At 39.5% G+C, this 26,173-nt stretch overlaps 3 protein-coding genes across 3 annotated transcripts; 2 read left to right on the forward strand and 1 right to left on the reverse strand.

Moving 5' to 3' along the window:
• Positions 1–9,149: 9,149 nt before the first annotated feature.
• On the forward strand, positions 9,150–11,162 carry LOC111240869. The gene has a single exon (XM_022776817.1). It carries the CDS (start codon positions 9,150–9,152, stop codon positions 11,160–11,162), a length of 2,013 nt encoding a protein of 670 aa, XP_022632538.1.
• Positions 11,163–15,117: 3,955 nt separating this feature from the next.
• Positions 15,118–16,280, reverse strand: LOC111240870 (putative DNA helicase ino80). The gene has a single exon (XM_022776818.1). The coding sequence runs from the start codon at positions 16,278–16,280 to the stop codon at positions 15,183–15,185; it is 1,098 nt and encodes a 365-aa protein (XP_022632539.1). The 3' UTR covers positions 15,118–15,182.
• Positions 16,281–19,362: 3,082 nt separating this feature from the next.
• On the forward strand, positions 19,363–21,193 carry LOC106779949 (isoleucine N-monooxygenase 2-like). Its single transcript, XM_014668168.2, has 2 exons — positions 19,363–20,416; positions 20,524–21,193. Exons 1-2 carry the CDS (start codon positions 19,406–19,408, stop codon positions 21,145–21,147), a joined length of 1,635 nt encoding a protein of 544 aa, XP_014523654.1. The 5' UTR covers positions 19,363–19,405; the 3' UTR covers positions 21,148–21,193.
• Positions 21,194–26,173: the final 4,980 nt, after the last annotated feature.

The following is a 26,173-nucleotide window of genomic DNA, read 5'->3' on the forward strand; positions in this document are numbered from 1 at the left end:
ATTATTTGCATTATTATTTTCAGGGAAAATTTTGGAAACACAATTTGGGACATTTGGAGGAGGCAAAATAAATTGAAGACTCTCAAATTAGACATTTTAAATTTCATTGTATTGTAATTTTTATTGCTTAAACTTTTTGGACAAACCTTTGCACATTGGGCCATTGTTAAAAATTTATGAGGGGCCCAAAATTGTAGGACACTTGCCCTAGGGTTTCTTTTTATTTTTAGGGTGGACCCCACTTCATTTTAGGACACATGGTCCTAGGGATCACAAATACAGCAGCCGTCACTCTCTCATTGTTTTTTTGGCTGATTTGGCTGGGACGTTACCGGGGCTGTAACGTTTTCTCTCTTTTCCCATGTCTATGCACCTGGATTTTGGTTGAATGATAAGGCACGGTCAGATGCTACTTGTTTTACTTGGTTTTGCTTTGAATCTTATTATTAAAAGGTGTGGTATGTGTCACGGCTGGAAGGAAGAAAGTACACGGTGCAGTCACATGAATGCTAAAGAAAGGTCCCTTTGGAAGCATTGACAATTGGTCTTAGAAAGAAGGCGTTGAATTCATTTTTCCTGGGAGCGGATGCAGGCGGTGATTTTTAGTTTGGATAAAAAAAAGCTAGCTATTTATTTTCTTCCATAAGCGATGCATACATGGAATTCATATTTCTTTCTTTGAAAAAAAATGAAAACGTTGTCTTGATTGTCTTTATGGGAGAAAAGGAATTCTCGGGCTTCATTTCTTAGATAAACAATTGTTTACGCTGCTTTCTTTCTTTTTAGAGGTGCATTGTTGATTGTTGGAGAGTACACCGTGCTTTATTGCTTTTGATGAGACATTTTCTTTAATTGCCATTGAACTTTGAGCTTTGAGGCACATGGGCTGCTCCATTGCTAGAATAGTATATAAGCTGGTTACAATTAAAGAATTGGTGGAGTGTGTCACGACCACGAGTTCTTTAGGCCATTTTGCAATTTAATTTGTAGATGCATTGGTCATATAAATTGTTAGTAGGAGTTTGTGTTGTTTATTTTTTGTGTTTTAAATTAATTTGTATTGTAGGATTAGTTGTTTTTTTAATTTCTTTAATTTAGTTTTGCATTTAATTTAATTTAACTGTGTTTAGATATTTGTTTAGNCTAGTATTNGGTTTAGCANTTTCACTCTCTGGACTCGATTTTAAAAAAATTACTGCAACCACACCAGAGGTCCAAATGCTACGTTTTATATATCACATGAAAGATAATTGAGTCTACTTTCCAGAAAAAAAAAAACCTCATCTCATTTAGAGCTCTGTAGAAAACGTTATGGGTAAAACATTGAGCAAAGGTCAGAGCTGTCCAGTTCCAGCGTGAATTTTCGTAATTACTGTAGCAGTTTCGTTTTTATTGTTTTAATTTCATTTTCATGCATGCTGAAACCTTTTCAACCCCCCCCCCCACTGTGTTAGACCTGATTCTAAACCGCAGTTGGTCCTTGTGAGACGACCTAGGAGTCATTCCTAGCTATACTGCACTTTAAAATGTACATCAAATTTGATTGGGCGGCGACACCCATCACATTGCTGAGCACCTAAATTGGCCGCTCAACGGTTTGCCTCTAATCGCAGGACCGCTCAGCGGTTTGCCTCTAATCGTTCTGAACACTTAACGACACCGATTGGGCGAGAAACAGTAATTTCCCCCTCGTCTCTGGCGCTCAGCACTGGAATTTGACGCTGAGCGGTGGACTTGACTCTTCTTTTCTTCCTTTTTTCTTCTTTTCTTGAGTCTAAGTCCTCCCTACTTCACTTCCATCTTCAATTCTCATCAAAACCCTGTCAAACAATGCAAAAACAAGCATAATATCTCTAAAAATAACTTTTGACTCTCATGTGACTCAACTAAGTCTTTTACTTGATTATAAGCTCATTCTAAGCCATAAAGGGTATGTTTTGATATCAAATTGAAGTATAAAAATAATGGTTTTTAGACCGTTATCAAATACTGAGTTACATTTTGTTTTGCTTGAGGACAAGCAAATTTCTAAGTTTGGGGCTGTGACAACGGTTGAAATACCGTTATTTTTATACATGATTTTGATACTAAAAACACCCTTTATAGCTTAGAAACTAGCTTGGAATCATGATTTTGTTTAAGTTGCGTGAATAAGAGAGTTGAAGGTGAACTTATTGATTTTATGCTTAGATTACCTTGTCTTTACAGAAATTGAGATGATTTGGAAGAAGAGTCAAAGTATGAAGGAGTCAGAACTCAAGGAGCAAGCAGAACTGTAGAAAAAGAGAAAAAAACGTAGTGCTGAAAAATCTATTGGGGCTGAGTGCCAGTTAGAGCTGAGCGCCAACCTCTTTAGTGAGTTCACTGTCAGGCACCTGGGCGTCAACACTGAGTGACATTTATGAGCGGTAATCCAGCGTTGAGCGCCAGTCTCTTGGGCCTAGGTCAATTTCTGCTAATTTTTATTAACTATATATTGATTTGCACGACCCAAAGATGGTATCTTTTGGCAGAGGGAGACATAGAAAATCACTCTTCACCCCTTGGAGGCGGATTTTGGATGCGGAAGCTCCAATCTAACAATTTTAGGGTTTATCTTTTCATTCTGTTCATTAATTCCATCTAGTTTCACCATGTCTATGGTGAACTAAACCTCCATTGTTGTTGGGAAAACGATGTAATCCTTTGAAACTCTCATATATTGAATTGATGCTTTATTCATATGTTTTATTTCATTAATTGTTAGAGTTTTTCCTCTATTCTCTATGCATGCTGTGTTTAACTCATTCAATAACATGACCTTTGATTCTATTGTTATGGGCACATACGGAAAAATCTAGACATGGGAGAATTCTCTTGGGAGCAATATTACCTAGACATAGGGATAGGAGGACCGATTGCCTTTAAGCTTTTGTGTGAATGTAATGCATGAACAATTGCTAGGGATTAGGAGTAGGCTCTTTTCACCGAGACATCGGGTTTAGGGTAAATTAGAAAGTGGCATTGACATTAATGAAAAAGTAGAATTCGTAAATATATGAGAGTGGATAGAACAAAATCATAACCCCAACAACATAATTCATCCATATCATTCACCTGCGTTATATTCTTTGGTCAATTAATCAACCTTTGCATGCATGTTTATTTTTTTTTTTCATTCTAAACACCAATTTTCGTTTCTCAAGTCTTAAATAATCAATAAATCACATGAAAGTGTAGGCCAATGAGTCTCTAGGAAAAACGATACTCGGTCTTACCATTTATATTACTTGATACGATTCGGTGTACTTATCGGAGTCTTAACAGTAACATCACTCAAGTATATGAGTTGAATTCGTAGGTTAATAATCTCCTTGTCTTTCCATTTTATAATTTCGAAAATGTTTTATGGAATTAGATATGTAACATTCCAAAAATATAGCCATAAATCATATAAAAGAGTCGTCACATACATGATAAGATAGAATAGTTTAACCAGTTATAATATAAAGTATAAACTTTATAGTTATCCAAAATAACCATAAAAATTTAAAACCTTGTATACAAGGAGTTATCAAAATTATACATAAAACTAATCTAAAGTCCAACTATGTTGTAACGTCCTCGCCACCCAGATTCTGCTCCAGAGACGCCTCATCTCCCTCTGCTCACACCCACCGGATGATCGTTGCAAAGGAAAAACACCACACATACAAAAACACAATCACAAACAAAAGGGTAAGCTAGATATAAAAGAATTCGTACAATTATATCACACATATCATACACAAGGTTATTCCAGCAAAATAAAATAGATCAAACATCCTAACATGTTATGACCTAGACTTGACTGTCCGGACATAGAATGATTGTCGAGCTATGGCGGGTCATGCACTCATGGTGGCCTCTACTGCTTTGCAAAGCCAATGCCAATGGGTTTCACCCTACCACACTCATGAGGTTAGTCTGTTTCGGGGCTTGAGGCATATGATAACGGTTTGAAGCACCGTTATTTGCCATATGATTTTGATACTAAAAGCACCTTTTTTTCACTTAGAAACTTGCTTGAACTCATATATTTTCAGTAAATTGTGTGAATAAGAGAGTTGAAGTTGATTTTAACTGTTTTCTAACAAATTCCCCTTTTTTTGACAGAGATTGAAGCAATTCTGGAAGAAGAAGTGAAAAGCCATGAAGAAGGAACTCAAAAGGGGTAAAAAAAAGGCACCCAAGAGGGAGAAAACCCGAAGCCCAGGCGACAGGAACGAAAAACAGCGAGTTCCAAATCACCACTAGTCGCCCGGGCGACGGACCCGACGCCCGGGTGACGGACGCTCGTAGCTCAGGCATCCAAAACTGGCGCCTAAGCCTTACAGAACCCTCAATTCACACTCGGGCGAGCTCCTTGTGACGCTTGAGCGAGATTTGATGTGGATCAGGCCCTGATTCTATTATGATTTGATTCTTTTGGACCAGGCCGCACTTTGGGACGCGTTTGGCATTATTTAAAAGACCTTGGGGCTCTAGGTTTTGCATCCCTGGCAGAACCAAGCATAACAATACACTTCTAGCCAATTCTTAGTCTTTTCATTCTTTCTTTTCTTCCATTATTCATAGGTTCCCCCATGTCTATAGGGAACTAATTTCTATTTGTTGTTGGGGAATGATGTAACCTTGTAAACTCTCATGTATTTGAATTGATTCTTAATTTCATTTTCTTTTTTTTTTCATTAATTGTTAGAGTAATTTATCTGTTCTTACTGCTTGCTTATACAATAGCATGATTTGTGAGTTGCATGAGTGTCGGGAGGTTCCTTTCAATTCAGGTCCTTGTTAAATTACTCCTAAGGGTTATATTGCTCAGGGATGAGGGTATGAGTCTTGGTCGTCTTAACCTCTTGATCTTCACATCTTTTTACCAGGAATGCTAGGAATTGTATGAACTGGTAATTGGGGACAAACTTATTTACCGAGGGATCAGGTTTAAGTAATTTAGTGAGGGACATTGGCATTAATGAATAAAAGAACAATTCTTATATACATGAGAGGGAACTTGTTGAAGTCAAACCCCAACAACATAATCATCTCATATAAATTAACCTTCATTAATATTTGTGCTCTTTTGCCATTGATCACTTTTACTTTGCTTTATTTTATTCTTTTTGTAATAGAATCCATGATCTCTTTTCTTTTACGTCTTAATTAATCCTGTTTTCACACAACTTTTCAACACCGAGAGTCCTCTGGGATACGATACTTGGTCTTACCATTTTATATTACTTGTGCGAATCTATTCACTCAACGATTCTGCATAATCTGCAGCACGAAATTCTGCAAAATTATGCAACTCAAACCCCATTTACCAATCCTAACTATTTTTCCCAAACTTTTAACCATCCTATTTTTTTCTATACACCTAATTAGACTTGACTAATTGATTCTAAATCTTCTTACCATCAATCTAAAGTGTTTTCAGAAAAGTTCATACTTCAAAATCTCAAAAATCTCAATTTATAGACCCAAAAGCAAATCTACCACTTTTGACACACTTTTAACCAATTTAAGGGCTCAAACAAGTCATATTTGACTTATCAAAATTGCTCCAACAATCCAATTGAGCATCTAACTTCTAATTCTCATTTTCACAACCCCACTTCCTCTAAAATCAACTATAAACTATGTCTATGCATCACTAAACCTTGATATCTCATATTTCTAGCATAAAATACATATCCACAGTAGATTTATCACCATCTAAGCATACCAACATAAACTTAATCATTCCAAAATTTCATCATTTCACACTCAAGAACAACCAAAATATACATTTATACCTACTTTAAATACCAATTCAATACAACTAATTCAGGAATCATACCACCACTAAATATACAGTTTAGATATCAATTCAAAGCAATCTATCTTCCCTTACCTCTAATCAACATCACAATTCAACAGAACCATGACAGATACTTGTACCACAAGGCGACTTTAGAAAACCCTACAAATCACCAATTGGTGATAGGAAATCAACCGTAGAACCTAATTTGTGCTAAAAATTGAAGAGAAAACAACTAGATACATGCAAACAGAAATCGTTGCATGATCACGGTCCAAGAACGTACAAAGAAAGAGGAGAAATAACTTACTGGCTCAAAACAAGAAACTGATCGGTATAGATTGTAGCTCTCGATGTCAGGATCGTCTAGGCACTTCCTGATCATCAAACAGATGAACCAATTGTGAGAAAAGTTAGAGAGATGTGAAAGAAAGGAAAGGAAACAATATTTTAAAGAAATAAAATGTATTTAGATAATGAATCGGGTTTTAAAAATTTCTATTTATATTATAAGATTATTTTAAAAATAAAAAACTCATATTATTTTAATCCTCTAATACTCTAATACTCTGATTTTTAATCCTTACAAGATATCTAATTAATTAAATCCGTCTCACATTTATTAATTTTTGTTGTAATTATTGTTATTATTATTAAAATTTGTATTAGAATCAAACCTATTTAACTAAAAATCAAATAATATGTTTTTAGTATATAGATATTTGAATTTTATATTGAAAATCATGTTAAACTATTTTTATTTAATAATAAGTTTCTATTTTAGCATAATAAATGTGTTTTAGTGCATTTGTCGTTTATATCTTTATTTTGGATAAAGTCAAGCCATTTAATTACTTTCCTTTATATATATATATATATATATATATATATATATATATATATATATATATATATATATTAAATATTATTATTTAATGAATTTCATTTATTAAAGATATTTGCAAAATCATATTGAAGTGTTTTTTAATTTAATATGTAAATTAAAATTTTGTTGCTTTGATATTTAAATTTAAAAAATAAATAAATATTAAATATAATTGTTTTAATTCAATCATATTAATTTTTTTCAGTATTAAAATATTTTAGATTAATGTTTTACTTAAAATCATCAATAAGTAAAACCTAAGACATTGTTTAAGAAAAACAAATTGTTTCAATGTTTAAAATATTACTCACCGTATGTGGCCTTTGTTTCGAACAATAACGTGAAACAAAACAAAAGCACAGTCTACAATGTAGTTTATACCTACTTTTACACACTTATCTGACTTCAGTCTGCATGCCAGAAGTTACACAACTAGCTATCTACACGTTTTGGTTTTTGCATTCATTGAGTCATCCATAAGTGAACTTGAAATATGCTTTTATGTTTTGTCTCTTACACTGATATAAAATATTGTATCTTAATGTTTATATTTTATAAAGTGACATTCTCTCTATAAATTACACATATAATATTTTTATATTTCAAATAGAATTTTATAACAAACTATAATATAATCAATATATATATATATATATATATATATATATATATATATATATACTATTTTAATATATACTATTAAATATATTATCTATTTACAAAGAGTATATATTACATTATGAACTATGGTATACTTTTACGGGAAGTAACATCACTCAAGTATACGAGTTGAATTCATAGATTGATAATCTCCTTGTCTTTCTACTCTATAATTTCTAAAATGTATTATGGAATTAGATATGTCTAATTAATTAAATCCGTCTCATATTTATTAATTTTTGTTGTAATTATTGTTATTATTATTAAAATATGCATTAGAATTAAACCTATTTAACTAAAAATTTAGAGCTGTCAAAATGGGTAACCTAGTTCGATTCGGTACAGCTTATCACGGGTTAATCACTTAGTGAGTCATTAAAAGGATTGACTCAATGAATCATTTAATTATAAGTTTTTAATAAATAAAAAAATTACAATTTTTTAATTCAAAATTAAATAAAAAAAACTCCAAGATAATTTAAACTTAAAAAACAATTCAAAATAAAAAAAAGTATCATACAATCCAAACGTAATCCAAAAATATGTACAAAGACGAACAAATTAGTTTTTAATATTGATAATTTTTTTATCACCTGCCCATTAATAATATTAGAGTGTTGAATAAATAAATCTATAATATTTTTCTCTCTTAAAACATCTTTTTCTTTATCACCATCTACAATATAATAAAAAAAAAAATACTAACTAATAATATTGAAATACAAAATAATAAATAATTAAATTAAATTAGATGGGTTGGTGATCCAACCCAGTTCACCACGGGTTCAACCCAGGTGAGCCGGGTTGAAAGCTAACCCACAAAATTATTACATTTTTTTCAAACTCAACCCAACTCAAACCCGTGATAAGCTAGGTTAACCCACATATTACAACCCATTTTGACAACACTGTAAAAATTAAATAATATATTTTTTTTATATAGATATTTGAATTTTATAGTGAAAACAATGTTAAACTATTTTTATTTAATAATAAGTTTCTATTTTAGCATAATAAATGTATTTTAGTGCATTGTCGTTTATATTTATTTTGGATAAACTCAAGCCTTTTTTTCGTATCTATATCTATATCTATATTTATATTGAAGTGTTTTTTAAATTAATATATAAATTAAAATTTGTTTTTATTTTAAAAATTTTGTTACTGTACCCTACATGACCGTCCGTCCGTGAGGCCCACCCGGACAAATGAGACCGGACACGCGAAACCAGACCTTGAAACTCATCTTAACGCGACCGGGTAGCACACGGCCGGGCGGAACCTCGCCCTGTCTTCGCGAAACGTGTACAGCCTAAGATGACGAACCACATTCAGCTGTTGTGTCCGCATGAAGGACCTTGGTTCTCGTTGCCAGTGAGACGGCCGTCCGGAGTAGATCAACGAAGATTTTTGAAGCTGCACAACATTAAGGTAAAACCAGATTAACCCAACAGGCCTGCAATTGGGCCTTGATTAAGATTCCGCTAATCACTGGCCCATAGGAAAAACTATAAATAAAAGTCAAAGGTGAAAGGTAGGTGGTTGACATTTAATGCACATTTATCTCACTTTCTCTTTCTATCACTAGCTTCTAAAACCGAACATTGACTTGAGCGTCGGAGTGCTTTTAGCAGGTACCCAGCCGGACATTTCAAGACATCGGGGAGAGCGTGGATTGTAAACGACCGGAAGATTCGAATAGACGGTAGTGGAGAGCACAGACCGACTCAGACCCCTAAAGCAGAAACATTTGGCGCCCACCGTGGGGTCGGAGGATTATACCCAATGGTGACCACGAGAAACGCTAGCACTGAGGAGACGAGCGGAATTATACGCGCTCTGGAGATGAGGATGGAAGAGATGCAGAGGAGACACGAAGAAATGCAAAAGAAACACGAAGAGGAGATGGCGGCCGTCCGTGCCGAGTTTCTAGCCCAGCTCCGCCAGGAGAAGGAAAAGCAGACGGGGGAAGGCAGCAAGGAGGCCCACAGTAGTGCACGGGGTCAGGGTGACCAAGAGAAAGGGAAGCAGAAGAGTACCGAGGAAGAAGAGAGGGAGAAAGGAGAGGAAAGTTTGGTGTTGGTTAAGTCGGAGATGCCGTCGGTACCGGTGCCGTTCGTCCAAGCGGTAATGGACGTCCGTATTTCGGATCAGTTCATTCCCCCACAATTCAAGATGTACGACGGTACCGGTGATCCCGACGCACATGTCAAGTCATTTACTAATGCCATGGCCTTCCGGACAGGAAGTGATGCCATCTGGTGCCGGGCATTCTCATTGTCCCTTGAAGGCGAAGCTTTAGAGTGGTTCAACTCCATACCTAACGGCTCGGTAGAAAACTTCAAGGGACTAAGCGGCATGTTCAGCGATCAATTCGCTGCATGCCGACCACAAGATACTACTCTGGTTGATCTGATGAATCTGAAGCAAGGAAAAGAGGAGGCACTTAGAACCTTCATGGAACAATTCACCAAAGCGGTCCGGCGGGTCAGGGGGCTGAGCGTGGAGATGGCCCTGCAGTATGTGATGCCGACCCTTAGGCCGGGACCTTTTAAGGAGAGCGTCTATTGGAACCCGCCTAAGACACTGGAAGAATTACGCCAGCGGGCGGCGGACGAGGCCAGGGTGGAGGAAATGAAACAAAATTATCAAAGGGAGATGCAGGAAGCGAAGGACAAGGGCGATGGCAAACAGGGTCAATCGCAACGGCCATCCGGTGCAAAGGGGCGAGACGGCCCTCAGGTCCCCCGTTTTCCCCAATACACCCCCCTCAATGCTCCCCGGGCACGGATATTGCAAGAAGCTCTAAGCACACAGATAATGCGTGCCCCGCAAAAACGTCCGACTCCTCCGGGAGCCGACAGCGGTAAACACTGCCTGTATCACCAAAATATGGGCCATGACACTGAAGATTGCATGACGCTCAAGGACCGAATAGAGGAGCTCATCCAGGCTGGACATTTGAAACAATATATTAGAAACCACCAGAACGAAACTGTCTCTGCCGGACGTCCGACCCCGAGAGAAAGGAGTCCAAGGTCGTCGGCGGATAGAGGACGTAGAGATGTCCGCCCACGATACCCACGCGAGCACGACGAACGGGGAAGGAATTCGGAGAGGCAAAGAGAGAGAAGCAGAAGCTGCAGCAGGAGCCGAGCAGGCGGTAATGGGGGGCCATTACGGGGAATGATTAACACGATCTCTGGCGGGTTCGCAGGTGGGGGAACGTCGTCGTCGGCACGAAAGAGGAGCATCCGGCACCTACGGTCCATACACGCCGTTGACATCCCCAAGCGAACAATGCCTCCCATCACATTTTCTGATGAAGACTTTCATGCACCAGATCCCGAACAGGACGATCCTATGGTCATTACTGTCGAAATTGCGCGGTATGGAGTAAGCAAGGTGCTAGTCGACCAAGGAAGCTCGGTCAATATACTATACTGGAGGACATTCCGGCAGATGGACATCTCCGAGGACCTCATCGTCCCATACGATGAACAACTGGTGGGTTTCGCTGGAGAAAGAGTCGACACCAGGGGATATCTGGACTTATGGACGCGCATCGGGACCGGGCGAAAGGGAGAAGAGAAAAAGGTGCGATATTTGCTGGTGGATGCTAATACATCTTATAACGTCCTCATAGGACGCCCGTGTTTGAACTCCTTCGGGGCCATCGTCTCCACCCCCCATCTAACAATGAAATATCCCACATCTCGGGGGACGATATGTACCATCCGCGCTGACCAGAAAGTGGCACGGGAGTGTTACGCAGCCGGTCTCAAAATGTACCCCTGAGAGACAAGGCGGAGGACAGGTGGTACAAGTGTCGCAATGGCCGACCTGGACCCCCGTACCAACACCGAAGACCGCCTCGAACCGCAGGGGGAAACCCAACCAATGATAGTGGGAAAGAACCCCGATCAGGTCACCTTCATAGCCCAAGGGCTGGAGGAAGGGATGGAGAGGCAGCTCCGAGCTACCCTTTGGCGAAACCGGGATCTTTTCGCATGGACAGCCGCTGACATGCCAGGGATCCATCCCTCTATCATGGCACACCGTCTGTCCCTGTTTAGAGAGGCCAGGCCGATAGCCCAAAAGAAGAGAAAGATGGGAGAAGAAAAGAGACGGGCAGTCCAGGAGGAGGTCCGGAAATTGCAGACGGCCGGCTTCATTCGAGAGGTTACATACACCACTTGGCTAGCCAACGTAGTCATGGTGAAAAAATCGAATGGTCAGTGGCGAATGTGTACAGACTACACTGACCTCAACAAAGCTTGCCCCAAAGATTCTTATCCACTGCCCAGCATCGATGTCCTGGTAGACCGGGCGTCCGGGCATCAGATTCTTAGCTTCCTGGATGCTTATTCAGGATATAACCAGATACCTATGCACAATCCTGACAGAGAAAAGACGGCCTTCATGGCCGATCAGGCCAACTTCTGTTACGAAGTCATGCCCTTTGGGCTCAAAAATGCCGGTGCCACTTACCAGCGCTTGATGAACAAAATCTTTACTGATCAGATAGGTCGTTGCCTGGACGTCTACGTCGATGACATGGTCGTCCGATCGGCGGAAGGAGCCCAACACCTGCGAGATTTGGAGGAAGTCTTTAGACAAGTGAGACGGTATGGGATGCGACTCAATCCGGCCAAATGCACGTTCGGAGTAGCGGCCGACAAATTCTTAGGCTTCATGTTAACGTCCCGGGGAATCGAGGCCAACCCGGATAAATGCAGGGCGGTGCTGGAGATGCAGACCCCTCGAACAGTAAAAGAGGTACAGAGACTAGTCGGCCGTTTGACCGCACTATCCCGATTTGTACCAAAGTTGGCGGAACGGGCGGCTCCTATCTTGAAGAAGATGAAGAAAGCATCAGCCAACAGTTGGGACGACGATTGTGAGACGGCTTTCCGGGCAATCAAGGGCGTCCTTACCCAGCCCCCCATCATGAATAGACCCTCTCCGGGCGACGACCTCCAGGTTTATTTAGGGCTCTCCGAAACCGCGGTCAGTGCCGTCCTGCTGCAAGAAAAACCCACTCCCAAGCTCATATATTTCGTCAGCCGGACACTGACCGACGTCGAAACCCGGTATCAACAGGTGGAGAAAGTGGCCCTAGCCCTCCTACACGCTTCTCGAAGGCTGCGCCCATACTTTCTGTTAGATATTGTTAGATATTGTGTTTATTTCATTTACATGTTCATTTGTATTTGGGCTTAGCCCACACTCTTATTATTATAAATACATTACCCTATGTGTATACACAGACACATAAGGGAGATTTCCCCTCATCTTTTTTACTATTTCATACTTTCAAAGTCACCAGGTGGTCGTACGTACCGACCATCCGGTCTCGAAAATCTTGAGAAAACCCGATCTGGCCGGAAGGATGGTAGGTTGGGCGGTAGAACTATCCGAATTTGGCATCAGATACGAGCCGAGGGGTTCCGTCAAAGGGCAACATCTGGCGGATTTCGCAGCAGAAATACCGTTGATCGGCCATGAGGAATGGTTATTGTACGTGGACGGGGCGTCAGGCCGAACGGTCAGCGGCGCGGGAGTCATCCTTGAAGGTCCCAACGGGTTCTTAATAGAACACTCGTTAATCTTCAAGTTCAAAACTTCAAACAACCAGGCGGAGTACGAAGCTTTGTTGGCCGGTTTACAACTGGCCAAAGACATGGGGGCCCGCAGGGTGATCTGCCGAACTGACTCACAACTGGTAGTCGGCCAAATGAACAGTGATTTCCAAGTGCGGGAGGACCACCTCCTAAGATACTATCACCAGGCTTGTTCTTTGGTGAAAGAGTTCGATCATGTGAAAATCGAGCACATTCCCCGGGAACAGAACGCCCGGGCAGACCTACTGTCCAAACTCAGTACTGGAAAAGAGAAGGGACAGCTCACGACCGTCATCCGACAGGTCCTCCTGCAACCGTCGGTCGAATGTTTAGCTACCACTACGAGCAATACCGCCGACTGGAGGACCGAGATTCGGAACTTAATCCGCAAGCAAGATCACGGTGAGAGTTTATGCCCGGCGGACTCCAAACGGGTTGCCCGGTTCATGATTATCGGTAACGATTTATACCGCCGTGGTTTCTCGTCACCCCTACTCAAATGCCTGGCGGAGAGCGAAGCACAGTACGTGATGAGTGAACTGCACCTTGGAGTATGTGGCTTCCATACGGGCGGGCGAGCACTCAAAGCTAAGACGTTACGAGCAGGATACTACTGGCCGACGATGGAAGCCGACGCTGTAAAATTCACCCGCCGGTGCACCCAATGCCAGGCCCATGCCAACAATCACCACACCCCTTCGCAAAAGTTGCACACCATCGTTTCCCCTTGGCCGTTCGCTCAATGGGGAATGGATATCGGCGGACCATTTCCCCCGGCCACGGGGCAGCGCAAGTTCTTGCTGGTGGCCATCGACTACTTCACGAAATGGGTAGAGGCCGAGCCACTCGCCACCATCACAGCCTCCCAAGTCCAAAAGTTCTGTTGGAAACTCATTTGCAGGTTCGGCTTGCCTCGAACGATCGTGACCGACAATGGTAGGCAGTTCATCGACCAGAGGCTGGAAACGTTCTTCAGAGGATTGGGTATAAAGCATGCCACAAGCTCAGTAGAACACCCTCAGACGAACGGGCAAGCTGAGGCGGTTAACAAAACCATTGTCGCCGAACTCAAACGGAGGTTAGGAGATAAGAAAGGAGCGTGGGCGGACCACTTGCCCGAGGTCCTCTGGGCTTATCGGTGCACCCCGCACGGCACGACTGGAGAAACGCCATTCAACTTGACATACGGTACCGACGCCATGTTACCCGTAGAATTAGGTGAACCGTCCTTACGACGAAACCTCGAGAATCTCCAGATAAATGATCAAGAGTTACGGGTCGAACTTGATACGATCGACGAACTACGCGATCGGGCAGTGCTAAGAGCAGAAGCATGTCGTCGCATGGTGGAACGCAAGTACAACACTAAAGTCCGTCCGCGTCAGTTCCATGAAGGGGACCTCGTATGGAGGAAGGCCGGGGAAGCACGTGTGTGGCAGCTCATGGCAAACTCGCAGCAAAATGGGAGGGCCCGTTCAAAGTCGTGGAAGCTCTGGGCAACGGCGCATACCGCCTCACTCGATTGGACGGTCAGCAGATTACCAACACTTGGAATGCGTCACATCTTAAACTTTATTTTAGCTGAGCATGTAATATTGTTTCACACAATCACGATTCAAGAAGCAATACGAAAGTTTCACCCCCACATAGCACTCCGGTCCTTCATTCATTTAAAGCCCAGGTGGACGAATGGAATTATCCTGTCCACTTGGCCGGGCGCTAAGGGGTTAATCCCGACGCCTCGTGATAAGCCCAAGTTGACGAATGGAATTATCCTGTCAACTTGGTCGGACGGTAAGGGGTTAAGCCCGCCGCCTCGTATAAAGTCCAAGTTGACGAATGGAATTATCCTGTCAACTTGGTCCGACGATAAGAGTTTACACTCACCGTCCCCTCACCCATCGTCCCCCGTGCGAAAAGTCAAGAAACGAATAAAATTGTCCTACGTAACCAGGCGGTTGTGAATCAACTCACCTACTAAAAATGGTAACACAAGCCGAACGGAACCAGAAAATTAATCCCAAGTAGCGAAATTAACACGCAAAATACCCATTCATCAAAAAACATCAATACGTAAACATCAATTCATCAAAAAGTATACGATCGGCCGGCAAAAGTAAACAGTACAATCCACTGTTTACATTCCGGCCGATACCGAATGGTCCCTAACTTAGTAAATATAAAAAGAAAAAAACTATACTTCATGAGGATCGACAGCGGATCCGACTACTTCAACCTGCTCGCCATCTCCTTCAGCAGTCTCCTCGCCAGCTTCGGCCACCTCCGGGTCCTTAATATCCATTAAGACACCGTGATACACGTCCTTGTAAATGTCGAACCCAAGAGAGAGTGGCTTCTCGACCTTCATCAGAACTTCCACTTGACGGATGGCCTTGTAAAAGCCATCCTCATGTTCCGCCACCAGACTATCGTTCAAAGATATTATCTTGTCCTCGGCCGTCTTAAGATCTGCACACGGTTTCTTCAGCTCGGTGTGCAGCTCTACCGTCTGGCCTTGAAGCTTCTCTTCCACCTCCTTCAACCTCGCAACGTCTTCCTCCAACTGCCTCTGGTTCTCTTCAGCAACAGCCTTCGCCTTCTGTTCCTCCTCAAGCAGTTGGGTTGTCTCCTGAAGCTTCTCGGCCGACCGCTTCTTCTCGTCCTCCAGAGCCTTTCTGGCGCCCGCCAACTCCTCCTCCAAGGCCTTAGCCTTTTTCTCCTCCTCATTCAACAGCTCCTTCACCTCGCCGGATCCTCGAACATCCCCATGTTCGCGTATATAGTCAATCATGGCCGCCGTCCGGTTAGCCATTTCGGACACGGAGTCCAACATAACTCTACCCGGTAAAGACTCCAGTAGAGCAACATAGGTCGGCCCCCGATTGAACTCAATAAAATGGCTCACATTGTAATCCGGGCTGAAAACGCCGCCTGACAGAGGAGTAACCGGCTCCTTTCCCTCACGGCGGTGCCTCTTAGAGGAAGATTTCCCCCCTTTCCGCGACTTCCTCTTCCGATGCCCCGACGTAGTGACGGGCGCGGACTCAGAGGGAATTTCAACAACCGGAGCAGCAGTCGCCGAGCCGGTTAAATTGACGAGGGGAGTGTTGTGAGATGGAGGAGGAACGGAGGTCCCTTCCCCCTGTTGGACGGCCACATTGGTGCTTCCACTGACCCCTATAGTTGGCCCGCGGACGGCCACCGTCACCCGGGCGGGAGGAGGCTTCATAGGTGGAGGAACGTCTTGACTAGGCCCGGAACTCGCGGCACGGGCAGACGCCTTCTTTTTCATGGAGAGAAAATTGGATTGGCGGGGTCTGGGAGTCGCCATGCAATCTGAAGAAAAACGAGAAATTCAGCTAAGTTATAATCTTCATAAAACGAAAAAACGGAATAAATCACATACCGAGCGCTCTTTGAGCGCAATCCTCGTAAGGGAGAGTCGACAAGGCAACGGGCGGGGACGCGACGAGAGAGGGTGTCAATCACATCCACCACACAAAAATCTTCCATTTCCAGCTCCCGCTTCGAAATGGCCTCCATCTTCGTCGGATTGTCCATCCAGTATAAGGGAAACAAAGGGTGGCCGTCCTTATCGAAAAAATCAGGACGGCCCGCGTCCTCAATTACCACTTTAAAGAATTGGTCTTTAAAATTTTTAAAGGACTCGGCGTACGGCTTGAACAGGGTGCGCTTCCCTACGGAAGATAAAGACACCAAACCTCCCTTCGGATGAGGACGAACGTTGAAATAGTGGAGGAAGGACCGAACGGTCGGAGCAACGCCGGCCACCATACACTCTACCCCGAAGGCTTGAATAGCAGCCCAAGAGTTAGGGTGTAGTTGTGTAGGGGCGACATTCAACTCCCGCAACACCCCGACCTGAAAGTCAGTAAACGGAACCCGCACGTGCAGTTGGGCAAACAGATTCGCGTGCATGAAGAAAAAGTCATTTGCGTTAGTGCCTTTCCCGTGGCACACGCGTTCGTTCTCCATACTAACGGCTACTCTTATCAAGCGTGTGTCCGCCGTGTCCCTCACTAAATATGACCGGGCTATCCAATCCTGGAGAGATGTACGCGAAATACTGAACGGTTGAGTATTTGTGTCAAACCCGGCCCAGTCATACCCGTTTACCCGAGGAAGCCCTCCTACCGGGACCAAGGGAACCGGATCCATAGTCAAGCCCCCTCGCAATAAAAATAGGGGGGCTCCATGGAAGATCCGCCCGCTGATAACCGGTGCGGAGGACTCCTGAGCTACGGTCACCGCCTCGGCCAGAGCGGATGGCACGGCCGAATCCTCTTCCACTGTCCGGTCTTCCGACGATGAGCCGCTGGTGGAGCCAGACGAACCAGTCGACACCGAACCACTGCTGCCGCTACCCTCACCCGCGCCCCCGCCACGACCCGACGATTCCAGAGAAGACTCAACGCACACAACCACCATTTTATTACCTGGGCAGATGAAAAGAATAGAGCTCGGAATGAAGAAGGAAGGATGTAGCCGTAATAGTCACCCCACCCCTATTTATAGAAAATTTTTTCGAAAACTGCCTCCGATCTCAACCGTTCATCTTAACCACGTTCAACGCTCCAGATTTAAACGACGCCTCGTCTCCCACCCACGATTTCGCCACGTGTGTTTTCCCGCCTAAACCCCACCTCTACCTTTCCACAGTCTCGCCGCTCACCTAACTGCCACACCCCTATTCTGAAACCCTTCGGCCCCTTACGACGCCTCGGGCTTGGGGGGCTTGTGTACCCTACNTGACCGTCCGTCCGTGAGGCCCACCCGGACAAATGAGACCGGACACGCGAAACCAGACCTTGAAACTCATCTTAACGCGACCGGGTAGCGCACGACCGGGCGGAACCTCGCCCTGTCTTCGCGAAACGTGTACAGCCTAAGATGACGAACCACATTCAGCTGTTGTGTCCGCATGAAGGACCTTGGTTCTCGTTGCCAGTGAGACGGCCGTCCGGAGCAGATCAACGAAGATTTTGGAAGCTGCACAACATTAAGGTAAAACCAGATTAACCCAACAGGCCTGCAATTGGGCCTTGATTAAAATTCCGCTAATCACTGGCCCATAGGAAAAACTATAAATAAAAGTCAAAGGTGAAAGGTAGGTGGTTGACATTTAATGCACATTTATCTCACTTTCCCTTTCTATCACTAGCTTCTAAAACCGAACATTGACTTGAGCGTCGGAGTGCTTTTAGCAGGTACCCGGCCGGACATTTCAAGACATCGGGGAGAGCGTGGATTGTAAACGACCGGAAGATTCGAATAGACGGTAGTGGAGAACACAGACCGACTCAGACCCCTAAAGCAGAAACAGTTACTTTGATATTTAAATTTAAAACATAAATAAATATAATTCAGTGATATTAATTTTTTAGTATTAAAATATTTTAGATTAATATTTTACTTAAAATCATTAATAAGTAAAACCTAAAACATTGTTTAAGAAAAATAAATATATCTGTGTCAATGTTTAAAATATCACTCACCGTCTGTGGCCTTTGTTTCGAACAATAACGTGAAACAAAACAAAAGCACAGTCTACAATGTAGTTTATTATACCTACTTTTTGACACTTATCTGACTTCAGTCTCTACATACGACGACAAGTTACATAATTAATTATCTACTTGTTGTTTGGAAAAATATTCTTTCCCCAACCTAAATTTTTATATTAATTTAATGCTATTTTTATTTGTTTTTTATATTTTTGAAAAAGTACAAAATTTATATTTTTGGAATCATTTTATCTCTGTATTCATGATACCATTGTCTTTTGTTTTGCATACACTGTAGTCATTCATATGTTTTTGCATACATATTTTATCTCTTACACTGTTATAGAATATTATATCTTAATGTTTATATTTTTTAAAGTGATATTCTCTCTATAAATTACACATAAAATATTTTTATATTACAAATAGAATTTTATAATAAACTATAATATAATCAATATATATATATATATATATATATATATATATATATATATATATATATATATATAATTGTACATTAGTCTATATATTTAATTTTTAAAAAATAATATTTTACATGATTTTCATAAAAATTAAGAACTGAGTATTTAATAATTTAATTTAAAAACAAAAAAAATATTCTATAATATTTTAATAAAAAAATGTATTTAAGCCACCTAAAAAGTACTCCCTTAATTACATATTTTTATTTTGGTTTAATAACATTTGATTTGTTCATATACATAATTAATTTTAAAAATAAAAGAAAAAAAGTAATGGGGTGCACACTTCTCCACCTTAAATATGTGAAGAACACTAGTCTTTGGAAGAGTTAGAGACTTTATAAAGAGGTGTTTCTTATTGATGTCACAGAGCAAACAAAACTAATTCCTTTAAACTGTAGGACACAATGCAAAGGTTCTTGCTGTTTCCAATGGATCACTTCTCTATCTTTTTATTGTACCACCTTCAACTTCAAAACTTTTGGTCATCTTTGATCATTGTTGTAATTTTCTGCATAACCTTTCTCAAAGGCCCTGGATTTCACTTCTTGAAGAAATCCAAGAATGAAGAAGTACCCTTACCTCCTGGTCCCATACCATGGCCTATCATCGGTAACCTTCCTGAAATGCTTGCAAATAGACCTACATTCAGGTGGATAAACAACCTAATGAAGGGAATGAAAACTGAGATTGCTTGCATTCGTCTGGGCAATGTTCATGTTATCCCCGTAACTTGTCCCATCATTGCTCGTGAATTCTTGAGGAAACAAGATGCTACTTTTGCTTCTAGACCCACAAGCATAACCACTTCTCTTATCAGTGGTGGATATCTCACCACAGCACTTGTACCCTTAGGAGAACAATGGAAGAAAATGAGAAGAATTGTTTGCAATCAGCTGTTGTCCACCACCATTCACCACCAGCTTCAACACAAGAGACTTGAAGAAGCTAACAACCTTGTCTTTTACATCTATAATAAGTGCAAAAAAAACATCAACGTTAACGTGGGTCTTGTGAATGTGAGGGATGTTGCGCAACACTATTCCTGCAACGTGATCAAGAATTTAAGCTTTGGTATGAGGTATTTTGGGGAGGGTAAGAATGATGGAGGGCCTGGTGGTGAGGAAGTAGAACATCTTGAAGCCATTTTTGTATTGTTAAAGTACATTTATGACTTCAGTGTTTCTGATTATGTTCCTTGCTTGAGAGGACTTGACTTGGACGGCCACGAGAACAAGGTGAAGAAGGCATTACAAATCGTGAACAAGTATCACGATCCCATCATTGAGCAACGAATCAAACAATGGAATGATGGGTCCAAGATTCATACTGAAGATTTTCTTGATATTCTCATCTCACTCAGAGATGCCAACAATAATCCAGTATTGACTACACAAGAAATCAAGGCACAAATCATTGTAGGTGACTAATATATTCTTATTTTTTTATGCGTGTATATATATATTGTTGATCACTCCATAGATAACCGAGTAACTGTTAAAAAAAAATGATAATTTTGCTGCAGGAATTGATGATGGCTGCTGTGGATAACCCATCAAATGCAGTAGAGTGGGGTCTGGCAGAGATGATAAACCAGCCTGAGTTGCTTAAACATGCCACAGAAGAATTGGACAGGATAGTTGGAAAAGAGAGATTGGTCCAAGAATCAGACATTCCAAAGCTGAACTATATAAAAGCATGTGCAAGAGAAGCTTTTCGCCTTCATCCCGTTGCACCTTTCAATATTCCTCATGTTTCCGTGAAAGACACTGTAGTGGGAAAGTACCTAATCCCGAAGGGGAGCCATGTGCTGTTAAGTAGACAGGAACTTGGACGAAACTCAAAAGTTTGGGATGACGAAGCTCTCAAGTTTAAGCCAGAACGTCATCTTAAGGGCAATGTGCTTTTGACAGAGCCAGATTTGAATTTTATATCTTTCAGCACAGGAAGACGTGGTTGTCCAGGAATCATGCTTGGAACAACAATGACAGTGATGCTGTTTGCTAGGTTGCTTCATTCCTTTAGTTGGACTGCGCCGCCCAATGCCTCACGCATCAACCTTGCACAGAGCCACCATGATATACTTCTGGCTAACCCACTTGTGGCAGTGGCAAAGCCAAGATTACCACCACAACTTTATACTGTGTAAATTATTTGTCCTTGAAGATTAGCACCAAAACTTCTTTCAAATTTATTATCTTATACACAAAAACTGTCACGGTGCTGTATTTAATTTGGATTTCCGTTTAGTTCAATTTTATTTGAGATTGTACTGTAATAATTATTAATTTGAAAATTTTCGTTTGATAGGCAACTAATGCTATCTTTTAATTTCAGTCGTTCAAGATAGACTAAACATTTTACATTTGTTATTACCAAAATGTATCGAGTGCCTTGAAGTTGGAATTAAAAATTTCAAATGGCGGAATCTCTTTTTCAAAGTGATGAGTGATGCTAGTGTTAGATTTTTTATGAGCAAAAAAGAAATATTAATTGTTGATTCGGGTGTGAAGTTGAGGTTATCCGTCTCAGTAGAATGTCCAATTTTAAGTCCTTGAGATACCGTTAGTGATCTCTTTTGACCATTCCGTTCTTTCCTTGAGCTAGGAGGTTACCTCCTTGAAATACACTTCGGTGATGCCATTCGTCCGGTTCATCTTTCTATCAAGATAGTACGTAACTTGTAGAAAATACTAGAATACAAGGTTGGTGAGGATTCGGTATTACTCAAATATAAAGCATGTATTAAATGTTGTTCCTACTGAAATGGGACAAGAATAATCATCTATGTAAGGTTACTATGAACGTCGTTCCAATGCTCAATGCTCAAATCAGAATCTTTGACTAAAAATCTTTAGAAATTCAATTATGAAAAGAATGAGTGTAGTTCAAAATTAATCCTATTTATAGAATTTATAAGAATCTGACCAATTAATTTATCTTTGGATGGTCATTAATGTAAATCTTAACCATTTATAAATAATATTAATTGTGCTTTAACTCTACTCGACTGTTGTTGGGACCCAACTGCCATAAGACACTTTCTTACACATCAATTGCTCATCTCTCCATCCAGTTTGTTACTTCATCTTATAAATCCATAATAACAAAGGTAATCATTTATCTTTTTATCTCTTATTTATATTTATAAATTTTAAAACGAACTTTTATTAATAACAATCTAATTACAAGTGATATTCACATTTTATTTTAAATTACTCAAAATTAGTGATAATTTTTAGACACTCTTTGATCATATTTCCTAAAAGTGTTGTCATTAAAATAGTTCTGTTGGGAGAATAGTCATTCAGTCCTATTATCGCTCAGGTTAAAAAAATCTACTACTAGGAAGAATGAAAGTATAAAATGATAATAATAAATAATAATAAAAGATACTATTCATTATATGATGTATTTTAAGTTTATAGATACATAGAATGTATTCATAGATTTTGTTAATATTTCTCTAAATATAACTGAGATATAATTATTTAAATATTAGTTTAATAATAAAATAACATTTTTTTAATATTTCAAGAATTATTATTATAATTATAACGGATTCTCTGTCATTTAAGTGATGCTGGAACTACTTTTAAATCAAGTACGAAAGAAAGACCCGAAAAGCTAACAAAAAATGTAGATGAACCGTGTTGTTTTAGGTGAGGGAGATTTTAGGCTGAATTATCATTGGGTTCGGTTTCTCTGCCAGGGTTTAGGCTGAGTTCTCCAAATGGTGTCGTTCCACTTAATAAATAAAACATGTTTTTGCTTTTAATGATACCTTTAAACGGTAACATTTTACCCATGCATTATTTACTGTTAAAAAATTGAAAATTGGAAGAAATATATCTTCCATTCTTTCCAATTTAACCCATTATTGAATGAACAAGGGAGGAAAAAAAAATAAAGGAGTGAAGTATGGTAAGCATGAAATTGGAGTCAAATGTGAAATGGTTAAAATTTTGAGGTTGTGAAAGAAATAGTTAATAAGGAGTAGAAAAAAATATAAAAATAGTAGAATGTGAAAGTACTAGTTGGAGAAGTGTATTTTATAGTAGAATACATAGGTATTTATATATCCATGGACTATTCTAGAACATGTTAGTCACAATTTATATTGAATTTCCTAGATTTTTACTTATGTAGAATGTTTTTGATTTTTTCTTCCTATCTAAGATTTTTCTACAATATTTTAGAACTTTTATTACATTTTAATACTTTTATGTTAGATTTTCTATATTCTTTTAGAATTTGCATTACACTTTAATATTTCTCCTTGATGCAAATTCAGTAACTCCAAGTATTATGCGCAGTAGTTTAAATCTTGTTCTTGGTAACACCTTTGTAAAAATATATGCAATTTGATCTTTTGTTGGATAGTACTCGAGTCAAATTTGTTTAGTTGTCTCTTCATCTCGAATGAAGTGATATTTAATGGCTATGTGTTTTGTTCTTTGATGATGGAATGGATTTTTTGCTATTGCAATTGTTGATTTATTGCCGCAATAGATAATAGTCGGTCCATCTTGTGGTTCACCCATTTCTTCTTCGTAGCCATATTGCTTGACTCGTGGTTTCAACAATTGCTACATACCTTGCTTGTACTGTTGATTATGCCATGATTGCTTGCTTCTTCGGTACCCAAGATAAAATACCTGATCATAGTGAGAAAGCGTATCCTGGCGTAATCTTCATGTCATCCATTGATCCTGCCCAATCACTATTTGTTGGGATAAACTTAAATTTTAGGGATTTATTCATAACTTTGTTTAAATCTTATTTTATTAGTTTTGGGTCTAGTAATATTTAGTTTGATTTTGATAGAGATAAAATAAGGATGGGTAGTTTTGATTTTCCATTTATTTAGGAGCAGTATTATTTTATTTTATTGATATAAGATAGAGATAGATTAAGTAGAATTTATTTTAAGTTCGTTGATATTTTATTGTAAGTTTTTATTATTTGCACTTGGCACAAGGCCCTATTATTTTAAGTTCGTTGATATTTAAAGGTTGTCATGGTTCAATGAAAATCAACCACAATGAATTGAAGAGTACAAATATTTGTGTGGTCACGTTTTTTTGACCCTATTTGTGTAGCCAATCATCGTTGATTTAGTCATGATTGTGTAACATATACCAAACTCCTTTCTCTAGGTGTGCATGACACTCATTACAATCTTGAACTACTGTTTTAACTTCAAATCTAACCTTCTTTGCATATTGTAAAATAGTTTCAAGCTAAGTTTGAAGAAACTCATTATCATCAATCATATTATCAATCCTATGTTAAAGATCTCTTTTCTCACTTTTTAACCGATTAACCTAATATTGCAATTTAATGGCTTCAAGATGTAATTCTTTAAATGCATCAAGAAGTTGATAATACCTATGCTTTGTTGGCTCATCATCAAAGCTACAACCACTGTTATAAGAACATACCGAGGCAGTCATCAAGCAAAGATTTCTCTCTTCCTCCAAGCTTTGATAATCATCACTTGAAGAGCAATTTGAATCTTTGTCCTCCCAAGCAATGTAGGCTTTCTTTTTCCTATTCTTTCTCCAATTTTGTGGGTTTTGTAATCAAATTTTTGTTTCATCTTCAACACCAAACAGTCTGGCTTGATGTGGTATTCTTTTCCACACTCATAACATGTAGGAAATATAGCTTTGCTTCTCCTTTTGTTGCCTCTTGTATTACCTGCAAGATCAGAAACAAATTTTCTAGATTTCATGAACTTTGAAAATTTATCTACCATCATGTTCATGTCTTCCAGTTCTGGCATCTGAATGTGAGTATGCTTCCTCAGCATGCTTTCTTGAGGCAGTTCTGCTCATATTCTTGAGGGCTATAGAATGCTTCTAATCACTTTCTTCTTCTTCCCTCAATCTACCCAATTCAAGTTCATGCTCTCTTAGCTTTCCAAACAAAGTAGCCATGTTTTGTAAGATCTCTGGATTCTGAGATTGTTGTGACTTTAGGTTGCCAGCTTTTATTGAGACTTTTCAAGATCTTGATGTTAACCTCTTCTTTCTCAAAAGTATTTCCAAGTGCAAGAAGGTGGTTGACTCTGTGTGTGAACCTTTTCTTGATATCATAGATTGTCTCTCTAGCCTTCATCTTAAACATTTCATACTCCTAAATGAGTGAATTCTTTCTGGCTCTTTTTACTTCATTTGTTCCTTCATCAGTCACTTAAAGAACATATCTTTGGCAGTTGTGCAAGTTGAGATTTTATATAACTCATCAATTGTAAATGTAGAGGAGATGATATTCTTTGCTCTAACATCATAGTATGCTATTCTGTTTTCATCTGATGTCCACTTTGAAAATTCTTTGGCCTTTAACCTGCCATTCTCAATTTTTGTTGGTTCAAAGGGACCATTTATAATTGCATCCCAAATAACTTTGTCAACTGATTCCATGAAAATTTTCATTCTAATTTTCTAAAACGGGTAGTTTTCACCCACAAACAATGGTGGTCTATTTATTGAAGCACCTTAACCAAAGGTTTGTGTTGAGATTGTTGATAAGGGAAGGACTAGTTTTAGCTATACCTTAATCTCACAGTATTCTGATTTTTGATGATAACAACACATTATTAATAACACATGTATTGTTATGTATTACATGTTCCATTCTTTATTGTGAATGATATCTTGATAGAACATGTTTGTGTTGATTCTTACATATGTATGCATATTCAACGTTTTTATACTTGATACATCACTTGTGAATGCATAACATATGTTTATGAAAAGAAAACCACATGCACTTTGTTGAAATTATATGGTATGGTAAATCTACAAGTTTTAAGTCGACTTTATTATGAAGTAAGTCGATTAAAACTCATGACATTGAACAAATTTTCTAAAATAGTGCTGTGAGTTATTTTGAGATGAAAAGATTTTCAAAAATGTTTTGAACTGTTAAAGTCGATTGCATGCGCAGTGAATTCGACTTAGTTAGTTATTTGTGTTGAAATTTTGTCAATGCTTTTGTGTTATAACGACTATATTTCAATTCTATGCTAAAACATTAAATGCAAGTCAACTGAATTAAATGCGTAATCAATTTGGTTGTTATGAATGAGAAGAAGGTTTCTAAAATCTAAATTGGGATTTTAAAAACCCCAAATTACAAAAATGCCTTTCTAATGGGCTTCTACAAAA

Source organism: Vigna radiata, unplaced genomic scaffold (genome assembly GCF_000741045.1).
Source record: "Vigna radiata var. radiata cultivar VC1973A unplaced genomic scaffold, Vradiata_ver6 scaffold_70, whole genome shotgun sequence".
NCBI classification, from domain to species: Eukaryota; Viridiplantae; Streptophyta; class Magnoliopsida; order Fabales; family Fabaceae; genus Vigna; species Vigna radiata.

Coding starts and splice junctions, on each gene's coding strand:
- LOC111240869 (XM_022776817.1), top strand. CDS start 9,150: ATGGTGACCACGAGAAACGCTAGCACTGAGGAGACGAGCGGAATTATA.
- LOC111240870 (XM_022776818.1), bottom strand. CDS start 16,280: ATGAAAAAGAAGGCGTCTGCCCGTGCCGCGAGTTCCGGGCCTAGTCAA.
- LOC106779949 (XM_014668168.2), top strand. CDS start 19,406: ATGCAAAGGTTCTTGCTGTTTCCAATGGATCACTTCTCTATCTTTTTA. Junction 20,417..20,523: donor AAATCAAGGCACAAATCATT/GTAGGTGACTAA, acceptor ATTTTGCTGCAG/GAATTGATGATGGCTGCTGT.